At 46.3% G+C, this 22,176-nt stretch overlaps 1 protein-coding gene across 1 annotated transcript in view; it reads right to left on the bottom strand.

The window, feature by feature from the left end:
* UBA7 (ubiquitin like modifier activating enzyme 7) overlaps positions 1-22,176 on the bottom strand; it is a 1,701,784-nt gene that overhangs the window by 1,500,054 nt on the left and 179,554 nt on the right. Inside the window, exon 6 of the mRNA XM_069644160.1 lies at positions 9,687-9,777. Coding sequence (XP_069500261.1) covers positions 9,687-9,777 — 91 coding nt within the window. The remainder of the gene's footprint in view (positions 1-9,686; positions 9,778-22,176) is intronic.

Consider the following 22,176-nt stretch of genomic DNA (forward strand, 5'->3'; position numbering starts at 1 on the left):
ATAGCAATCATTGCCAAATCTAATCTTTCCATGAGAGTCACCTCTACACCCAACCTCAAATCCTGCGAGTCTCTATCCCTTAAACTACCCACTGCCAACTCTCAAACATTAAATATCCATCTCCTCTATACACCCCCCAGGCCCTATCAGCACCTTCAATGAAGACATTATCACTGTTATCGCTGAGAAGTTAAAAAACTCCTCACAAACTTTAGTGCTAGGAGACTTCAACCTAGGGTACAATGATATCAATGATCACCAGGCCACCGCCATAGCCAACACCCTGACAGAACTAGGCTTCTCGCAGAAAGTGAACACGTCCACCCACACCAAAGGGAGAACTCTTGACTGGATTGCCAGTCACAACTGCAACCTCTTCATTACATCGATCGCCCCCCAAATATGGACTGACCACCACCTAATTTCCTTTACTCTCAATACTAAAAGACCCTCTGCTCTAATACCCCCCTTCGCCGCACCTACACCAACCAGAAACAAGAAAAATATTACAGCAGACAATATTTTGCCCCATATCCTACCGAATCTTAACTCTCTACCAGACCATACTGACCCAGGCCTTCGAGTGGAGGAATTCAATAAGGCTATGACCACGGCCCTCGACAGCATTGCTCCACTTAAACTTAGGAACAGCAAACCAAAAAAGCATCTTAACTCTTGGTTTACACCCCACCTAAAAAACCTAAGATTACAGAAAAGAAAATGCGAAACGGTATGGAATCTACATCCAACCATAGAAAATAAAACTAAGCTAAGAAATATCTCAACGCAATACAAAATGGATATCATTCTGGCCAAACAAGAAACGTATAATAACAGGATTACCCAAGCCAACTCCAGTATGAAGGAGCTCTTCTGTATCTTAAAAGAATTGGAATCCCCCATTGCAGTACAGGACGACTCCATAAAAGATAAAACCTGGTGCACAGATATACAGTTGGCACTAACCAACAAAGTAGCCAACCTCCAAACTAAAATTGCTCTAAAGAAAGCCTTATTTTCCTCCCAAACCCAAATTCCCCTGATCAAAACACCTATACCTAAACACAAAGAATCCACTCTATTCAACTTCTCTAAGGTCTTAGTGATCGAGGTAGAGAAAACCATTCTTGGACTCAAACCATCCAACTGCAAAGGTGACCAATGCCCAGCACAATTGATCAAGGACGCTGCTAGAGATCTAGCTCCCTTCATCACCAAACTTATTAATGCCTCCTTCACCACTGGCACTATCCCACGCAACCTAAAGGAATCTTGGGTACTCCCCCTTCTGAAAAAACAAACATTGGACCCCAACTTTCCCACAAACTACAGGCCCATCACCACGGTGCCTTTCTTACTAAAAATACTCGATAAGGTAGCTTACACCCAAATTCAGAACTTCCTTGAGGTAAACCACCTCCTTGGCACCCGCCAATCTGGTTTCCGCCCTCAACACGGCACGGAGACTGCCCTTATCGATTTAAAGACCCAAATAGACTCACTTAGAGACGAGGGTAAATTAGCACTCCTCCTTCTACTAGACCTCTCAGCCGCCTTTGACCTGGTGGACCATGGAGTCCTGTGTAATCACCTTGACTCTGCGGCCCACTTTTCAGGGGAGGCCATAGTCTGGATACAGTCATTCCTCAGTGACAGGACCATGAGGGTATTCTCCCCCTTAGCGGAAGCAGACCCGATACCCATTACTTGTGGAGTGCCACAGGGATCATGTGTCTCGCCTACACTCTACAATATCTTCACCAAGCCACTCTTTGACGATCTTGACAATCTGGGTATCGCCTATACCAAATACGCAGACGATACCCAGATTCTCCTACCTCTTTCCGGGGATTACGGGGAAGATTTGGCTCTGGTGAACAGAGTCTTTAGCATCGTTCAGGCATGGATGGCCAACCATGGCCTTTGCCTGAACGATGACAAAATGGAGCTCATCATCTTGGGCACCGCTTCTCGCATTTCTAAGCTCAACCCAAATTACTCTGCATTTATCATCGATGGTATCACTATCAAGGTCACCAGAGAAGTAAAAACGCTAGGTTTCTACCTCGACTCGACCCTATCGCTCACCAAACAGGTAAACTCATTGGCTTCATCCACGGCCTATACATGTAAATTAATACACGCCGGGAAACAATTCCTATCAGATGACAGCCGCCTAATCCTAGCTAGAGCCCTTATCTTATCAAAATTAGACTACTGTAATTCCCTCTACATAGGGGCAACTAAACAAACCATCAACAGAATACAAGTGCTCCAAAATAATGCACTTAGAGCGGCCCTGGGTATTCCCAGAGGAGTACATATTTCAGAAATAAGACGGAAACACAAATGGCTCTCTACCCAGGAAAAAATCAACCTCAAAGTTGCCTGCCTCATCCACAAATGCTTAAATAACAAAGCCCCCTGTTACCTAACAGAACGTTTTACTAGAAAAATCTCCACTAGACCATCAAGAACAGCCAGTCCCAATTGCCTGCTAGTGCCCAGATTTAAACTGACCACTATTGGAGGGTCCAGCTTCCCAGTCAGGGCAGCTCAACTTTGGAACTCCCTACCTCATGCTCTTAGATCCGACCAAACGTTCAACAAATTCAGAAAGAACACAATAAAATGGCTCACCGAGAATGCTATGTAACCCGCATTCGCCCCACGTATCCCCTGCATGTACTGTACTTATATAGATTTGCTATCATGTAAAACGTCAGCTATATGATGACCGGCTTTCTGCACACCGTATTGTACATGCACCTTTCTGCCTTAACTTCACCCTGTGGATCCAAGAAAACTGTTTGTACCATGCTCTGTATATCTGTAACTTCTGTAACCAAGCTGTAAGTCTTCTTGTCTTATGCGCCCTGCTACCTCAGGGTCTGGTGCGCACAATAAATAAATAAACAAACAAACAATACGCGCACTTAGGTCCTTTTCTCAAAGTGTTGAACATCTACTAAGCGTATCTCATGCCTAAAGCTGATGTGCCAGCCGCACACTCTGTCGTACATCCTGATTTCCTAATTGTGCACATCCTCACCTTGGATTCGGCATCTCTGGTAGCGGGCTCTATCGCCCTAGGCTTGTTTGCAGTATTGCTGGTGTCCCCAGTGCTGGCTTTATCTCTGGCAATGCCCAGGACGAGGAGACAAAAATGCGGCACATGCCCAACCCGGTATCCCGCTGTGTGGACGGGGGCCATTAAATTTGTAGTTGTTCGGCTAAATTGAGTGCCACTGCCAAACCAGCATGGGACTGCCCTTGAAAATATACCCCATGCGGTAGCAGCTGCCCATTATTTAAGTGATTAACTACCCACCATGCCAGCTCAGAGGAGCCCTTGAAAGACTCCCCCCCCAAGGTGGCATGGCATGTAGGATAATGGGGGGCTAATGTGCCACACCGGTAGACCGCCCGGGTCGCCCATGCCTAAAACTGGGCCAGAGTGTCCCGTTTGTTGCCGGATTACTCCGACTTGATATGGAGATTTTGCATTTTGACAACGGGGCTGGTCACTTCGATGGGGTGCCAGCTCATCGTCAGTGTAATGAATATCAGGTAGTGGAGTGAGGTAGGTCTATTTCCAGTATCAGTTCAGCACCCCATTGTTGGGTCCTCCTCTCAAACCATCCTCCACCTCCCAACCGTTCCTTTCCACTCGAGATCCTTTAAGCCCCCTTGGTTCTAGCATGTATGCAAATACTACATACAGCAATTAAAACAGACCTTCAATTTAGGACCTAAAAGGGTGGCCAGTGACTTATGAATATCGGATAGTGGGCTTGTGTGTGTTTGCTTGATTGGAGCACCATTTACTATGCTCGTTTTTTGTGCACTCTTAGATGTTGTGGTGCGTTGTAAACCCCTTAATAAATGAATAGGTGATAAGGATTGTTAGGGGGCGTTTCTGACACTCCTCATCATAAGATGGTGTTAGTTCCGGAGATGGATCCTAAAGAGAACATGGAAGGCTCTGAAACTATTCAAGAGTATTCCATGAACCGATGAAAATACATTCAGTGGGTTATGGGAACGGGGTTATTCCCCAGACACCTCATAGCCATTGTGAGTAAACAGACAGACTGCACAAGTAACGCCGAGGCCCTTGCAAAGGAAGCCTGCCCTGTGTGTCAGAAAATGTTTGCCCAATTACCCCTGCGCTGGATCGAAGCCCACTCAGTGTGAAAAGAGGTTGGTGAGAGGATAATAGAGGCTGTAACCTGACAAGGAGGACATTGGGAGGTATGGCAGGGGGGTTGGAAGCAAACATGACAGAATCCATGGAAGAGGTGGGGCACAGGCTTTAGGTACTAAATCGGAGGACCAAAAGAGCACAACAAAATGGAAACTTGAGAAAGGAAAGGCTTGGTTAATGGGGTCACAAGTGCTCCCCACTGCAGACTCAAGTGCTGCACAGATTCTCAATGTGCACATTTTGAAGCTCGGGAAAATAGCCATATCAGCACGTTCTATACCTGCCCCATGGAAGGCTGTTTTGGTACTGGCCACTGACGGGAGAAACAAAATAAACCATAAGATAGGAAGGCTAATTAGTGTTAAATTAAACTAAGGCGGGATGGTGGTTTGGGGAAACACAGCAACACCTCCGCCCAACAGCACACATTGGGCCTCATTACAAGTCTGCCGTTCCGGAATTAAGGGGGCCGGTAGCAACTAACCGGCACCCATTCCGGACCGGCAGACTCCAACTGTGCCTGTGCATCGGCCCCGGTAGGCAAAGTTTTCAAGGACGCACCGGCACCGTTAGCAGCATTGCTGGTGCTTCTATCTCCCCATTTCCATAGAGTCTTATAGGACTCTATGGGACTTAAAATTTCGAGCACCTGAGATCCCAGGAGTTGTAATGTCCCGGTCGCACCGGGATCTCAGGCTTTGGAAACGGTATTACGGGGTTTGGAAGGGTTACCGCCAACCTCATAATGAGGCCCATACTATAGTTCATATAATTAGCAGGAGGAATTCCCCTAAACAAACCTGCAGCTGGTTATTTTCTGCGTGTTGATGGTTGGGACAGCTTAGTTACCATGAGGATTTGGGTGGTGGAAAGGATCTGGAGTGACTAGCCACCAGGCTGAAGGAGAATGGCCGCAGTGACAGCCAGCAGTGAGGAAGTGCTGCAGTGTGAGGGCCCATGCACTTGCCAACACTATGGGCCTCATTACGAGTCTGGCAGTGCCGGTAAAATCAGCAGGCTCCAGCCAGACCCGTAGTGATTTACCGGTGCTGGCCTTTCCGGATTAACCGGGGCATTACAGCCTCGGTGTTCCGGTTAATCTGGTGCCGGCAATTCTGTTAATCCCCATTGCCGCGGGAATGGGGACCGCGGAAACACCGGCACCATGTCATAATGGTGCTGGGGTTTCTGCAAAGGTTTGCGGCCGGGTGGCATTCCTGCCGCCAGGGCAGACCTGGCGGGTGGGACGGTACACGGGCCCAGACTTGTACTTTGCCAGACCAGAAACAACGGTGGCAGTAGGCTTACCACCACCGTTGTTTCCGGACCAGCAAAGTTGTAATGAGGCCCTATGACATGAAACCCCCTCGAGTATGTGAAGGCTCTGCTAAGTGGGCGTGTCACTAATGTTGTCTAATTATTCCAGACAGGTAAAGATGAACTCGTGCAGTGAGTGGATTTTCTTTGGCTCAGAGCTTGTTTGCTGAACATTTCACACTATTTGGTATTCAATTCGATGAACATATTCAGAGCACCTCTAATTGTGAGAAATCGATGTATCACAGTTATCATCCACAGTTATCAATGAGAAACAACACTTGCGGAGCCAAATCGTGTTTTAATAACTTCAGAATTTAAAATAACGCCAGAACTCAGTTGTGTGTTTATCTGAAATGCCAAACACCTATTTAAACTTTTGGGTTTTAACTGGTAAATCAAGACTTTTTTTAAGAGAGCTGAATATCTGGGTTTTGGCGGAGGTAGCCAAGTCGAACTTTGCTACAATCATAGTTGAAATAATATGCGAGTAGAATCCTAAACGGTGGCGTTCGATTGCCTATCAAAATCCGACAGACAGCACCAGTGAAGCTTTACCTGTCGGCAATATTTGGACCCAAAATTAATGATACTCCCACTTTCTAGAGCCTTCCCATGCACAGGGGGCTTTCATACTATAGTGTTGCTAATGACGGTAAAGTTGGACCTTCAGAGACAGAAAAGGAAACAAAAAAAGTAGTGGTCGTGACTTTTGTCCTCATTTGCATATTAAAGCAGTCCGGGAATTTGCTACAGAAGTGCAATACAGGATTTGAACAGCAGAGGGCACGACAGTACACCAGCCTGAGCCAGGGAAAGCATCCACAAGTGAAGCTGCGTGGTGGATGGAGTCCCACAGTCTTGCAGTTACAGTGCAATCAACTCAGGCCAGCGAAAGCGTCCGCACAATCAAGGTGATAACATAGAAGACCCGTAGACCTGTGTTATATGTTCTCCACTGTATTGTGTGACCCTCCCAAATGTGTTTCCCATTTAAGGAAATATGTCCCTTCCATGTGTATTGCCCATGATTGTGTCATAGCCCAAGCTAATTAAAGGAGGCCCTGCAGGTACATGCAGCAGAACAGCTGCAGACTCCCAAAGAGGGATGACTGGTCCATCTCTCATTTAGGCCTGCAGACCCACACCGTGTCAGCACGGGCCTGCAGGCCATGACGCGTGAGACCCTCGTGCCAGCAAGGTGGCAACGGTCTGCAGGGGGATGGGCATGGCCCGCCCTGCCCCTACCTTATTTATGGCCATGGCACCCAACACTTTCGAGGCTGTGCAGTTGGAAACAAAGGCCATATGTATGTTTGTCCGATGCAGTAGCTCCGACTGTTGTCACTGCTGGAGGGAGCTGTTGCCTTAGGATATATCGAGACAATGCCAATTTGCATAGCTTCACCTGTTCCCACCACTAAAGGGGGCTGTTGGCTTAGGATATATACTGGTCCTACTGTGCCAATGAAAGCATGCACTGTGGCCCCTGTACACAGGCCTGTACACTAGTAGTATATAAATGATTGAGGGAGAACAGCACTAGCAGCAAGTCTCTTGAGGGCACACTATTGAGGTATACATTTAGAAACCTACGGCTGGATTATTGAAATGTACACCCTGTGTGCAAAAAAGCACATTGTGCCATTCGACCTGCCAGGGGCACATAGTGGCATTGGAGAAGTACACTTTTGTAAAACCAAAATGCGTGCACTGGTACATTCTGTCTGGAGGGTGGCGGGGGGTTAACTCATTTGCTTAGGGGCTTACCACCTAGAAATGAGGGAATCGGATTGCTCAGAAAATGCTTTCCATTATCAAAGCATGTTCAGGGCCAATACGGATGTGCATACATGAAACACAATGCAGTGGTCACATGTGCAGTGCAACCCCCCACAATGACACATTAAAAAGGGAGATGGATGTACCAGGGATGGGAGGGTGCAGTTACAGACTACCCCCCCATGGGAGGCCTTACAATGTGCTCCAGGCTTTAACCCTAATTAGTACCCGGCACTTGCGGCTGTACAGGAATACTGTGTGGTGATTGGCTCATTTGCGAGCCATACCACACGGTATTCCCGTCCACGCAGTGCATGCCGGCTACTCTGTTCCCAGCGGGGGGTGTGGCAGCCCCCAGCCAATGAGGAGGCTCGAAACGGGGCAATCCCCGCTCCGAGCCTCCCCATGGCTGGAGGCTTCCTTCGTCCCCCGCCAGGGACTCAGGTAAGAATTTTTTTTCCTCCTCCCACCTCCCACCCCACCCGACTTACCTTCTATCCTGCGATCTCTGGCTGAGACGATGGAAGGCTCCAGCCGTGTGGAGACTCGGAGCGGGGCCATCCCCGCTCCAAGCCTCCACACGGCTGGAGGCTTCCATCGTCCCCCGCCGGAGACCGCGGTACGTATTTTTTTTTCCTTCCTCCCCATCCCCTCCCTTCCACCCTCCCGACCCCACTTACCTTCTTTTTTCTTCTGCTCTTGGAAGCGAACGTGCTGGGAACACTTCTGTTCCCAGCGCGTCCGCTCCCGATGGCCGCCATGGAAAGGGAAAATACGTTTTTTTGCCGTTATTTTTTTCTTTTTTCTGTTAGTACCCTAGTCTAACGGGCCGGGGTACTAATGGCAATAAGCCCCTCGGTGGCGGGCCAATACCGCCCGAGGTAATGCCCCCGGGCACTGTATAACTCACCCCAGGGGCATTACCTGGGGCGGTATTGGCCCACCACCTCGTGGCTTATTGCTACACTAATGCTGTTGAGAGCATTAGTGAGGGACAAGAGGCTTTTGCAGAGCCACTCCTGAGCACCGTCTCATTGGTAATGGCACGTAAAAGCCCATGCTGCACCAGGCACAACCTCTAGATGGTATTCCAGGTGCAGCCCAGGACCTGGTTAATATGGCTCAATTAGCTTACCATTAAAAACAGGAATGCTTGTCATTCTGATATTTTTAAAGCAGTGCAATTGTCCACAAGCGCGTCCCATTCATTGCCAACGAAGTCACTCAGAAAATCAAAATGGTGACCATAAATAACTGGCACGCCCTGCCTCTAGCTCTAAGATCAGATGCCTCCTTCTGGTCTTTCCGCAAGGGCCTCAAAACCTGGCTTTTCACCCAAGACCTCCAAAAGTAATTGAGGTCTCACAACTATTTAAGCATTTGGCAATTACAGTCTACCTAGACCAGAAACTCAGATCTACGTATCTTGTATGTACCGTCTCTGCTTGTAACCTTCTCGTAACCACTTCTTTCATGTAAACCAGCACCCAGATGCCTGTGGGTTCGGCGCGCTATATAAATGTCAAAATAACTAAATAAATAGAAGCGCTTTGGTTCTTTTGGCAGACAAGCCTAACTGCTACGTTTTGCATGATGTATAGTAGAAGGCAGGAGTATGGCTGCACTATCAGGCAGCAATTGTTATAAGAAAACTAATAGGCGAACCGCACTGTACCTACAAGTTCTGTGAAGGAGACTGTGCTGAAGAGTGGTGGAAACCAAGTGAGTGACAAAGTTCTCCAAGTCTACACCGTGGGATATTCATTTATTTAGATTTGTAGAGCGCGCTACAGCCCAAAGGCTTTGAGGCGCTTTTACATGAAGTTTTATGTAAGCTTGATTCAGGGTTATAATGAGGTTTCTTGGTTACACACACATTTTATGGAGGGTCACAGAAGGATACAAGAGTGGGAAGCAAGCTTCAAAGTGGCATAAAATATATTTTTTCATACAAGACATTTTGGGAGAGATCCGCGCTCAATGGTGCTGACACCCCGCCACAATACGGCGGGATGTGAGAAACGGAGCAGGTACGGAGTCACACAATCAAACAAATAGCCTTGTTTTAATGGCTTTGCGGAAGGCCAGATGGGAATCAATCATTCTGAGGTGCGTGGGCAGAGCATTCCAGTGTGATAGAAGGAGGAGGAACCTTGCACAGTAGTGAATGATCAAATCCAAATTCTATTTTACTGCATTCCTCTGTGGTCACAAAGGTAAGATTTCTGTAACCACACAAAGCAAACCCCAGACTACACATGTTCAGTAATCCACGTGCTTGCACACCAATGTAATAGGTTGAATTGATGAAATAGGACATAGCTATGTGAGAGAGGTAGAAGGAGAGCTATGTTGGCGTAATCTAAGATTACATTCTTACCTTGGTAATGCCATCAATCATCGACGTGCGAAGAGCAGCCCCGTTCGGGTCATACACCACAAAATCTACACCAAAATCACAAAACAGCTGCCTGCAAGAAACATATTATGGTCAGTAAGGCTAAAGGTATGCTACATTCAGCACATAGCTGGGAGCTTGCATTGCCAAATCTAGCCCATTTTGCATGTACTAGCATTGGCACAAACTCTTGTTAGGCAGATCATTGTAGCAGGCATCGACATAAGTTGTGCACATTGAAACTGATGACGGCTATAGCGCTCTTATACAAATTAAGTTGTTCAATCTTTATAGAAGGCAACAGTGTTGAGCTTCTAAAAACAAAAAATCGCAACTCACTCATGACCTGCAAGATTGATGGAAATGTATGTTGACATTCCATTTCTGATATTTAAAAAAATCTGATACCTCCTCTTGCTATGACTCAGTTTTACCTTTTGGCAAATTTCTCATATCAAATGAAAAGGTAGCAGGAACGGCAAGGCAGGCTCTTCTCCTTGTCCTGGTAGCCTGACAAGTGGCTGCTCAGCAGTCCTTGCTCAATAACCCTGTCCTTCACCATCAGAGCAGCGACTGCGCAGCCAAAACACAGCAACAGTTGACCTCTGACTTTGCAAGGACCAAAGGCCAACGGCTAGTGGGATATTCCCAAAGATACCAGACCACCAAGTTGCCTGTACTCTAATTGCCTTCGGAAATCTCCCCCTCCTCCCCAAGGGTGTCAGGTGTTTTGAGCTTCTCCAACATATCATTTCCTCAAGCCATCATACAGGGGGTATAGAACCCACCAGCCTTTCGAGGCACCAGTACTTATCTAAAATGTTATCGTTCTTTGTTACAGAAGGAGTAGATTCCAGCCGTTCTTGACAGCGCTGTTTATTTGTCCTTTGGATTAGCTGTTTGTAAATATAGAACTAGGTCTAGTTTGGTGGGTTGTAATCGTTCCACCATCTCCTCTGAAGTTTTTTTTAAAATGTATTTCTAGCTTGCCAAATCTCTTCTTTATACCATTTAGGTTTTGTATTTTTTTGTAGATTTGTTTTTGCTGTCATAAAGTAGATTATGGCCCTCATTCAGTGTTTGGTGGTATCCTGCCACCAAAACGGAATGAGCGTTCCTGCTGCCTGATATCCCGGTATTGCTGGGATATTACAGGCAGCGGGAATGCTGGTAACTCCCCATTCCATGGACTCCCATAGAACCCCATGGAGGTAAATGCAGCATTTTCTTTCTGGTGGGACCTGATCTACCAGCAGGTCAGGCCTGGAGGTAGATCTGTGTCCCCCACAGGCAAACCTGTGTTTGCCCGGTCGGGTAGAAATGCTGGTGCCGGTATTACCGGCAATTTTACCAGCATTATTTCCAGACCAGGGAACTTGTAATGACCTCCTATGCCAAATTCCTGAAACAGATACCATGGAACTTGGAAGCATCTGATAATAAGAGGTTTTGGGTCTCTGGCTTCCCTAAAAGCTCAGGTAAGGCAATTTTCCATTTTCTACCCAGGCTTCCTCGATGGGGCTATCTGTACTACTACCCACTATAGGTTTGGGGTAGAGCGACAGAGGCACCCCAGCCAAGGGTAGCAATGGACGAGCAAGCAACGTTGAGACTCGAGGGAGGCGATGCAGGCTGGTTCTTAGGTACAGTGAATGAATCCCCAAACCTTCACAAAGGAATGTCCACACACTATGTTATGTGCTAACAGAGTTCGTTTATTAAAAGATATAAATGTTAGGTGCATATATAAAAATAAATAAGTCTCTTTGTACTTTAGAATTCGCTACTCTAATTGTAAACACAATATATACAGTTCTATGTTGTACCACAGTTATTACTGGTAACAGTTATTAAAAAAGCATTAACGTTACTAAACACGGTTTAACCCCACAGTTTAGAAATGTAGGAAATACATTAGAACATTGCCAGGATGCTTTGCAGAGTAAAAAGGCAATTTTGTGTGGAGATTCCCCCCACCTGGGCAACCTGTAAGAAATGTTCATTAATTGTCTGATTTTGCTTGTACACATCACACCACCCAAAGCACCTGGGAAGCAACAGGAAAGCCGGACCCCAGACGAATCCGAGACCCTTGGGTGGACCCTGAGGCTGGAAGTCCCTCTTCCTCCTCACTGTACCTTTCGGCGCCTTGGAAGGCAAAGTGGAGGAGTTTCTCAGTTTTACTTGACAATGCCCTTAGAGAATGGACTCCCTCTGGTAGAAGAAGCCACAGGATTGTTGCTGTCGAGCAGGAGAAGTGAACCAAGCAGTGTCAGAAAGAAGGCAGTGAAGGTCTGTCATGGTAGTCTCCTTGGTCGCGTCACTATGCTGGCTGTGGATGTCTCAGATAGCTGAAATGCACTGTGGATCTCAACAAGGCTTGGGAGCTGAGGATGTGTCCTTGGGGTTTTCCTCAATGACGTTTGGTAGCAGGTGGTCCAGTGACAGTAGTAGGTATCATCAGTTCAGATTGTCTCTGTTTGATTCTTTGGTGCTGGAGCTGCACCAGGGATGACAGGATGGCTTCTGGTGAGTGGAACGTGAGCACTGGACCTCTCTGCAGACCTCCACCAAGTTTGGACCCACATGCAGAGTGGCAGGAAAAGCACCAGCAGGCACTTCTATGCTGGCGGCAACACTGGACTCGCTCAGCTGGGAGAAGTAGACAGATGTCAAGGTTGAAGTGCCCTTTGAAGAATTCTTCAGTTGGAAGGAACTTTGCAAGTTCTGGGCATCAAATAGCACTATGCCAGTGTACCCCTTCTTTTAGGCAATACACTACAATATGCCTTCCCAACGGTCACAGACAGCCTCCGGACCTTTGACTGCACTGGTGGACTTCTGGACCCACAAAGACATCTGTGCAGGATGCAGGCACTCAGGACTGGCTTCCAGATCACTTCAGGTGAAGAACAGCAGTTGCATGATGTCCCCTCATAGCTACGGGAAGATGTTGCCTGTACAGGCCTTCTCTTGATTAGTCCTTGAATCAGCACAGCAGCCGTTGGATTTCTTTAAGAGTAGCAGCTGCAGACCTCTTCCTTCAGCTGGATTCAGAATACAAGATTCCAATCTTCTGACTTCTGATTTTGACTTGCAGCTTCTGACACAGAGGTAAGTGAGGGGACTCCTGATTTAAACAAAATTCCCCATTCACTCAGGCTGAGCTAGGCTCCGTCAGCCAATCACAAAAATGTGCATTCATGAAGCCACCAATCATGCTCACAGGTATTCAGGCCATTCACCCAAAACCAGACACATAAAACAGTGGATGTATATTGGGGCAACTCCCAGCCGTTTAGAGCACTCAATGCACTCATTCAGTTTCAGACAGGCCCTGCTCAGGCAGGATCACAGGCATTGTGATACACAACCTAAACCAGACTCCCACAACATAGAATGGGATGCGACTCCTCTCTCCATTCAGTCAGGTCTCACCCCTTGGGTGTACCCAAAACAAGCAACCTCTGGGAAAGATTTCTGTCAATTAAGCAGAGGCAGTTCCAGAGCCATATATGGTCATATACCGAAAATCCAATCAGGAGGAGGGAGACAGAGCCAGGGCTTCTCAGGATTTTGAGACACAGGAAGGGAAAGGCAGGAGGCCACAAGGCAATCAGTAGCGATATTGCCTTTGTTTAGGAATCATTTGAATACTATGGCAGGGCCAGGATGTCCCAAAAGGGAGAAGAGACCCAGAGCTCTTACGAAACCAGCATGTAGCAGCCACCAGCCCATCCCCTGCTCTGTTGGGCAACACACAGGTGCCCAAACACACACACTTGGGGTAGCAGGGTGTACCGCTACCCATGGGCGACATAAGGGTACTGCATGGGTCTTTGTTCATGTAGGGGCATACCTCCAATCACCTTAACCCAGAGTAGGCCCACCTCTCAAGAAGCGAGTGCATGTTTGTCCATAAAGCAAGTTTATTGTACAAACGACCGGGAGGAGCTAGATGACACTGTAGAGTCAAACCAACCAGACTCTCCCTGAACCACAGAAAATTTCACATAAAACACTCCAACATATTTAATTATAAATCATCCACCCACACATGATAGGTCAAACCTATACCAAAGAAATCCAATCTTTTCTAATTTTCACAGTCTCATTGGTCACATTTATCTAACTATCTTCATCAGCTCATTTCGTAGCACACCCCTTTCATGGGATCTTCTGTGGTAGGTCAAGACATCATTGCGTAGTTACACATTTAAACACAAACATAATTCATTACAAGTTCCAGCTGGCCTGCGACCTTCTAACCCGGGACGCAATGAAAATGGTTTGCAAGAACACTTCAAACAATATGAGGAGGGGGAAAATAAACAAGTTCCCTTTGAACTGGTGATAACTATCTCTTCTGCCCAGAGTTGGTGGTGTCCTTGTTTCACTCTAATATAAACGACTGCCAATTGAAAACGCATGGCCTCCAGACACAACCTGAGAAAATAATTGAAACCCATAAAGTATTGGTCAACTCTGCCCTTAGGTGTCCCTTCACCCGAGGCTTTATTACTCAGTCACAAACAGATGGTCGGAATCCCCCAGACAATGGTTAACAAGCTCCTATGCAATTAAAAGATTGCATCTCCTTTCTGCAATAGTGCTAAATCGTAAAAACTCCAAGCCTTCCTGTAACTGACCATCTGACATTATGACAGCTGCTCACTTCCCTTCAACAGCCTTCAACATTGCAAAACCAGTTTTCCCAGTCACACTGAATTCACCTCGCAAACTCTGGCAGCAGGGTCTGGCAAAACTATGAAAGAGCACATAGCATACAGATTTGTACATTCCCTATGTACCCCCAACTGTTTAAACATATGTCCCATAAGACCCCCATGTATGTATGTCGGTGCATGCATGTTTAAAACTACTGCGTCCTCTTCACAGTGTTTATTTCATGACAACTACCCTTTGTCGCCTCGCATGTGCATTATAAAGCTCCTCATTGCCCAGTTTCTAGGCACGACGTGGCACACCATACCTATATTGCATTTATATTTCATCAGCAGTTCTGACATTCATCAATTTGAACACAAAGTAACACTAAAAGTAACGCATATCCCATTCCTATATACTAGATACATGTAAAATTGCAGCATTGTGTCAACTTTGCCGTTCCCCCAGTCACTAATATGGCATGCGCAACATGAACACCTCTTTTTCATTATGACCTTTCCTGACCACCCCAACATTACAAAATGAAGAGCCACACTGCCAGGGGTCCACAATGGACTCCTCTGCAGAAAACACAGACTAAGGGATTAGGGGTGTGAGGAATCTGAGGGCGTCCTCACTTCTTTTCCCAATATATCCTACTCCCAGGTGGCCAGGGAAATGTCGTCGCTTTTGGATCCTGACCCTGGGGGTGGATATGCGAGGGAGGATCACTTGGGTGGAGGAGACTTGGGGAGTGGGGATGAGGGACCCTTGGGTGAGACACGGTTTCCCCCATTTCCCTTTCACAAGGATTCAATCATCCCCCAAACCGTTATAGGGTATTATCAAGCTCGCCCCTATTATTCCAGAAAACACTCTCCCAAAATACCCCAGTCAGGTATTGAGACGATGAAGAGACAACCCAGAATTATACATCCTCTCTTTGTTAACACAGACATGCACCAGCACCACTCTGATATTGGGACGAGGAAGAGGGATGCTGAGTACCATGATCGTTACTCAGTAAAGGATCATTGATAGGTTATGATATGATAGGTTATTTTTAACTTGCTTAATACCCAGAGGTTTCTAAGCGCAGACCCGGGGATCGAACCTGTGGCGCTCTGTGTCATCTTGCTTCCAAGGCGAGCACTTTGCCCCTGAGCTATCCTCCTGCCTGCACCTGGGGCCTGGAAGGTGGTATAAATGGGAGAGACCATGGAGATGCGTGCCCGAAGTGTCCAGGAGCTGCAGAGTCACTGAAGCGAAAGCAGGAAAGATCTCCGCTGGCAGAACTGGTCTGCAACCCTCCAGAAGTCAAAGGTACTCCTTCTCCAATCAACCAAGGTGGCAGAGATCCTGTAACCAAGGCACGCCAAGCTGGGAGCAGCGACAGCCACACAGAGCCTGCCGATGGGGAGAGCAGTATCCGGAGACAGTGTACCCGGTGAGTGAAAGGAGTTTGAATGATTCCGGGATGCTCTGGGGTAAACCGCGTGCTCTGTGCAGGGTGGATCGCTCGCGAGGGACCGTTTAGTCACTGTGAACAACGAGCTGGAAGAAGCTCTGAACTTTCATTTGAACACTTCTCATTTTGATGCTGACATCCCTACACATTATATTCAAGTAGTTTTGAGGGCAAGTATAGGTTTTGGACACATTTGCTTTGGACTTCCTGGAAAAGACTCTCCTTAGTTTGTTAGGTAGGGAAATCCCACCTTAGCATAGGGCAAGTTAAGCATTTTCCCAACCTTCTCTTATTTGGGTAAAGGTTTGTGACCCAAGTTTCACTCAGTTGTCTGTGTCTGCTTTTTGATGCCTTCGCAGGGGACAAGGTCAAGGAGGCCATGTCCCTTCAAAGCATTTCCAGCATCACACTTCCCTAGAGGTAGTCATTTTTGAATTGGGAGATTGAAGCTGTCCATCCCATGGGTACTGTTTGTTTAACTTGAATAGCAGATAGTTGACTAAAGATTAAATCATACGTATCAACCACCTTCTGTGTTAATCCATGAACGGGGTCATCTCAAAATCTCCCATATTAGACAATAGGTGCAATCGGCCATGTCATACGCAGTAATGATAGATCCCAAAGGATCGGGTCCTTATGTTTGGTCATCATGGTTGCTGTTACATCAGCTACAACATTTGGGAGTATGGAGTCTGGAGTGTGAGGGTGGAGAGCGACAAAATAGCAGGTAATGACAGTTAACAGCTTTAATGGGTAACAGGATATTAGCACCTGGGCGGTGGGAGCTAGGAACGTGGGGGTTAAACCGCCGGTAAAAGCCTGTGTCCCAAGCCACCTGACGGCTGGCTCCACTTCCCTTTCGATGGCAGCCATCTTGGGAAAAAAAGTATTTTCCTTCCTACAGCGGGACGCGGCGCACGTCCCGTTGTAGGAGGAAATCCTTGTTTTTTTTAGCATCCAGGGTTACCACTTTGGCAACCCAGGGTGCTAATAGCCTTCATAACGACCCAGAGCCCTCATTATCCGCCCTTGCTTCGCTCGGGCCGATAACTTGGGCTTCCGGCCCATTATCCTCTGTTGCAGCCCTTGAATGGGGATGAACACCATATTAAAAGAAATTCACATTCAGGGATCACTGGGGATGGCATAATACTAGCTTTAAATTATTTGTGGTATTTAAAAGCTACCCCTCTGTCCTGACTGTTTGGACAATGTTTGTATATTTTTTATACATTCTCTGAATCATATCTCCTAGTAGCTGAGTGGAGCTATTGGATATCCATGTTTCTGTGATAAGTATACCATCCAAACTCTCATCCAAAATAAAGTAATGTACTTTTGTCATGTATTTAACTTTGGGAGGAATTTCGAAATATTTTATATTGCTTAATCATGAATCAGAGAGCTAGCGCTCCTCCTATTAGCAGCTATGCGCCCACACGGCCCACAAAAGCTACATTCATAACCATAGCACAAATGATACACCAGGCTCTATATCCTTTGCGCCAGACTCTGCCAACAGAGCAGCAAAAGCACACAACCAAGGTACAACCTTATTTGGCCAAGACAGTCTCATGACCTACAGAGCAGGTCTTAGTCTCGCAGCCTCAAAGATCAAGGCTCCATTCTGTTCCTGGCACAGGAGGAAGAAGCAGGGAACCATCAATGTCACCAGGAGCAGCTAAGTGCCCACATGCCTACAATTATAATTATAATACAACAGCAGCGCTGTCATCCAGAGCAAAGAGGTTTGCACCAGGCCCCATATCCTTTCAGCCTGACTATGGCACCAGGGCAGCCATAGCAGAGTCTGTCCACTGCTCTATTGGCCAAAACCATCACATGACAAGTACATTGTTCATACATTCATGCAACCTATGCCCTGGCATCACATTAAAGGGTGGAATTCTCTTCAGATCTCAGCAGTCCTAGCCACACACTACCTTATACAATAACATACGCTGAGTACTGATAGGCCCTAATAGCCTACTGCATTTGATGTTTAGTCTTTAGTCCCTACCATTCCATTGCACTTGATCTCTATTTTTTATGTTCCCAACTGGCCTATTATTGCATTCTATCTGTATAGTTCATTTGGTCCCTACAAGTGTAATGCATTGGATCTATATTATTTGGTCACTACTGGCCAATTGCATTTGATCTTAATCTTTTGGCCCTACCTCCTATTGCATTGATCTATATTTGTTGGTCGGTATTGATCTGTTGCACTTGATTTGTCAATTGTTTCTTAACTACTGTGAAGAATCCTGTGGATGCCTCACCAAAACCCTGCTTACAGTCTCCTCTCAGGTGACCAGGAGAGGGCAGAGACTTCCTGATCCCAATCCTGGGAGTGGTGTACTGTGGGAGGCTCACCTGGGTGGACACAGGGCGCAGGTTAGTGAGGAGAATCTGTGGGATGAGACACAGTATTTTTCCTTTGAAAGGGATTCCCTTACCACTATGACAGAAAAGGTTGTGGCTTATTGTCAGTCTAATGTCTTTCAGCCTCCTGGTAAAACTACGTCGGCAGAATCTAAAATTGTAACATCCAAATCTATTACATCAAAAGAACTAATCTTTTTTCCACCTAAACTTAGAAGTCCTCCTCAATACCAAAGGTTAAAATCTAAATGAATCAAATCAACCTTTAATTCTGTAAAAGTAGTAGAAAAACCTAATTTCACTAAAGGGAAGTACGGATCCCAGAATCCCATATGGACTGAGATGAAGAAGAGGATTGAAGAGGCATTTAGAAGTAAAGGACAGACAAACAGACCTAACAGTCTTTGCCAGTGTCAGGCAATTAACAATAGGGGCCCGTACCTGAAGTCAGCTGCCCCACCTAAGAAGCATAAAAGGCAGCAGCAGGAGCAGGGAAGTAGAATGGAGCTGGAGCAGGAGCTGGAAGGCTGGTAGTAGTAGCAGAAGGAGAAGAGCACGAGGCTGGCAGTTCATAAGGAAGTGTGTTCACACAAGGGACACCGGGGCAAGAGGAAAACAGATTTCACCTCAAGTCCTGAGTTCTGTGTGCTTAATGACCGTGCTGTGACTGCAGAGCCGTGACCGTGCTGCAACCCGAGGCCCGTGTGCAGCAGCAGCATGCGAGGGAACGAAGAGTGAAGGAGACTCCCAGTGGTTAAGGCCAGACCAAAAACAACTATGCTGCCGAGGGGTGTGGGTCCCAATTGTGCCTAAAATAGTAGCAGAAGCAAAAGAAGTCGGGAAGTGGAAGCAGCCCGCAAGCGCAGTGTTCCTGGAGCCGGTGAGTGAAGCTCTGTGTGCAGGTTCACTTTGAAATCCTTGCCGGTAACTGTTACCAGCTGAATAAAAGCTTGCGTAAGGCTGGGAGCGAGTAGAAGTTGTTTGTCGCTCTGAAGAGTACTGTTAAAAATGAAAATGTATCACACGCACTTCTAATGCAAATCGGAGAGCTTGTGTATAAAAGAAAGCTTTCATTTTCCATTGAACTTTTTAAATGTTAACAGAGTGGTTGCGCGTCTCCAATTAAGAAGGCAAACACTTTCCAAATCATTCGAACACCTAAAGCTGACTTTCACCAATTGGTACATGGTATCTTCCATCAAAAACAGGTCACTTGTGAACAATTGTGATTCCTGACGGAGCCAGAGTATAACTCTGTATTAATAAATGGGACTACAGCTATTTATAGGTCTTTAGAGTTAAAGATCTTTAAAGAGTGGCTGTGTGTAACTAAATCTGTTTCTATTGTGAAGATAAATCCTTGTAACATTCAGAACAAGTATTAAATAAATGTAGAAGTTGCTGAACTAACGAGAACAAGCATTGCCAAAGCAGGTAGGCGAAGCATCTCTATAGTGAAACCAGCCCTGTTGAGATCTTTTCACCCGCATTTGGAGATTGTGAAAGTTGCTAGAGGTCCAGTGTCTTCTGATACCAGTGTGACATTATTATCCAAAGCTGGAAATGTGGCAATACAGCTTCAGGATGTTAGGGAGAATTCTCCAGAATGGCTAATTTCCCTTACCTACTGAGTCTCTCAGCAGCTTTGCTGGATTTCTAGGATACATTATTTTCACCTGGTAAGACTGTGAGCCTTTTTTCCCACTCTTACATGTGTTTTGCTGTGTGTGTTTAACATTTTCTTGTGTTCACAGACTGTGGAGCCTTACCTACTCCATAGGCATCATCTTTTTACTGTGTGTTACACAGCACCTTCAGTGCAGTGACACAGGGTTGTCTTTTAGACTTCCCAACTCGGACTCCATTTTCCGGGACTGACTACTGTCTCCCAGAACATGTGAAGTTAACATTGACTTTATAAGTCTTTTTAAAATCCACAGACCCAGTACAAACTATCTTACATAGAGTACTGGAAAGGGTTAATACTTATCCCTTTTTGTCTGTTTCTCTTGGAGCATTGTTCCGCTCCCTTTTCATCAAGACTTGGCTGGTGACAGTGGTAATTACCCTATTTTTCCTACCGCGGTTATCTTAAATAACCTTGGTATTGTTTTAGGATATCTTGGTAGCCTCGAACTTAAACCCGCTAGACCATATATGTTTTTATACGGTTCAGGCTGGGTCTAACAGCCATTTCATTTGGAAAAAGTCTTTCTCGTGTTTTACTCTGCGCGCCAAACCAGGTTTGGTCCCTTTGTTCGCTGTGCTTTCGCAGGGTTCTACGCAGAAGCCCTCCTTAGGCGCCTGAAAGTCTGGGTAGGTGGGATGCGAGGGAGGGGTTTTAGGACCCCTGCCATGGGTTCCCTTGGTAACCCAAGTCGCACTCCTGGTTGATTGGCTAGGTGACTGTCCCGCCAGGACAGCCACCCTGCTGTGTGATTGACAGCCAGGCTGTGTGAATGGGGGAAAACTGCATAAAAAGCAGGTCTCTGGGTCTGGAAAGGCAGAGGCGCCACTGGAACGAAAGAAATGATGAGGAGCTGACAGAAGAGGACCCCAACAACGACTAAACCGCCCAGGGAAGCCCTGCTGCAGGTCTGAATCCTCAGACTCCAACGACAGAGGAGATCTACCAGGAATCTTCTTCCCCTGAGCTGGTGGGACCAACCAGTTCACCTAAACTGCAAGCCAGGACTCACTCATCTGGTCGAATTTACTGTACAGAGCTACAGTGAACCGGAAAGCCAGGAAGGTCGGACCATCTTGGGTTTTAAGGAGTGCACCTTTTATTTTGTGGCTTTGCTCTGCTGCTGGTTTCTTCCCAGGGCAGTGCAGGACCCTCCAGTCTTCCTACTTCATGTCAGTCCAACAGTCGCTCAGGAACCGTGAGCCTGCAGGACCTGCCAGGAACGTCCGCCTCAGCTACAGCTTCTTCTCCATTTAAAGGTACTGTGCAAATCCGGTTGTTCGTTTTGTCCAGCCGCGGTGAAGGTGTGTGTGAAACCTTTCGCCAATCGGAGGGCTTGTCCTTCTCTACTCTTTAAACTAACTTTTCTACCAACCAACATCGTCCAGAATTCTTGGCAAAGGCCTAACCGCGAACTACCATGAACTGTGTGATCTTGAGAAAAAGACTTTTGTCCTATTGACTTTGGTCCTAAGCCTTTTTGATTTGATTCCATCACTGTAGTTCCTCTTTCTAGATTGCCCTGCTTACTTACCTGTTGGTGCTGCTCAATTTTAGTCTAACCTTGACTTTCCCTCCCTTTTTAATTGCTGGAGTGCCATTTTGCTCACACTTCATTTTGAGTTTAACTTGTCCAGAATTTATTGAGAGTGGTGTGGTGTATTAAGAGTGTGATTTTTCAACTGCTTTACTTTAGCGACATGTTTTAAAACTGATGTGTAAATAAATGTATATTCTTTTACTCAGACACCTTGAGTCAGTGTTTGTTTGAATCATAGTAATTGCTGTTGTTTGTGTAACTATTGATAATGCTCACTTGCTCTTGAGATAAGTCTGGCTGCTCAGCCATCGCTACCACTTTACTGTCTAGTACAGGCTTGTACCAAAGGTGAATTTGTACTTTCACTTGTAGTCTGAATTGTGTGTGATGTTCCCAAAGGGTACTGCATATAATTCTGCCTAACACTGGTGTACAGCGGTTAGGATCAAGTATAGTAATTACACTTAGAGTGCTGCTATTACCTTGGATGAACTAACCACAAGGCTAAACATCACCAAAAAGCAATATTAATCATGTCTGATATGGGCAGCTACAGTCGAGAGACCCTCCTTAGTTACACTGTGGATTATCTGAAAAATCTGTGTAGAGAAAGGAATCTCTCTGCCAAATGCAAAAAGTCTGAATTGATTGAAAATTTGTTAGAGAAACAAAGTCTGGAGGGTAGGTCTGAAATACCTGACCCCTCAGCAAATGTGGAAAA

The sequence above is a fragment of the Ambystoma mexicanum genome, chromosome 2p (genome assembly GCF_040938575.1).
Source record: "Ambystoma mexicanum isolate Mex_15411 chromosome 2p, UKY_AmexF1_1, whole genome shotgun sequence".
Classification (NCBI taxonomy): Eukaryota; Metazoa; Chordata; class Amphibia; order Caudata; family Ambystomatidae; genus Ambystoma; species Ambystoma mexicanum.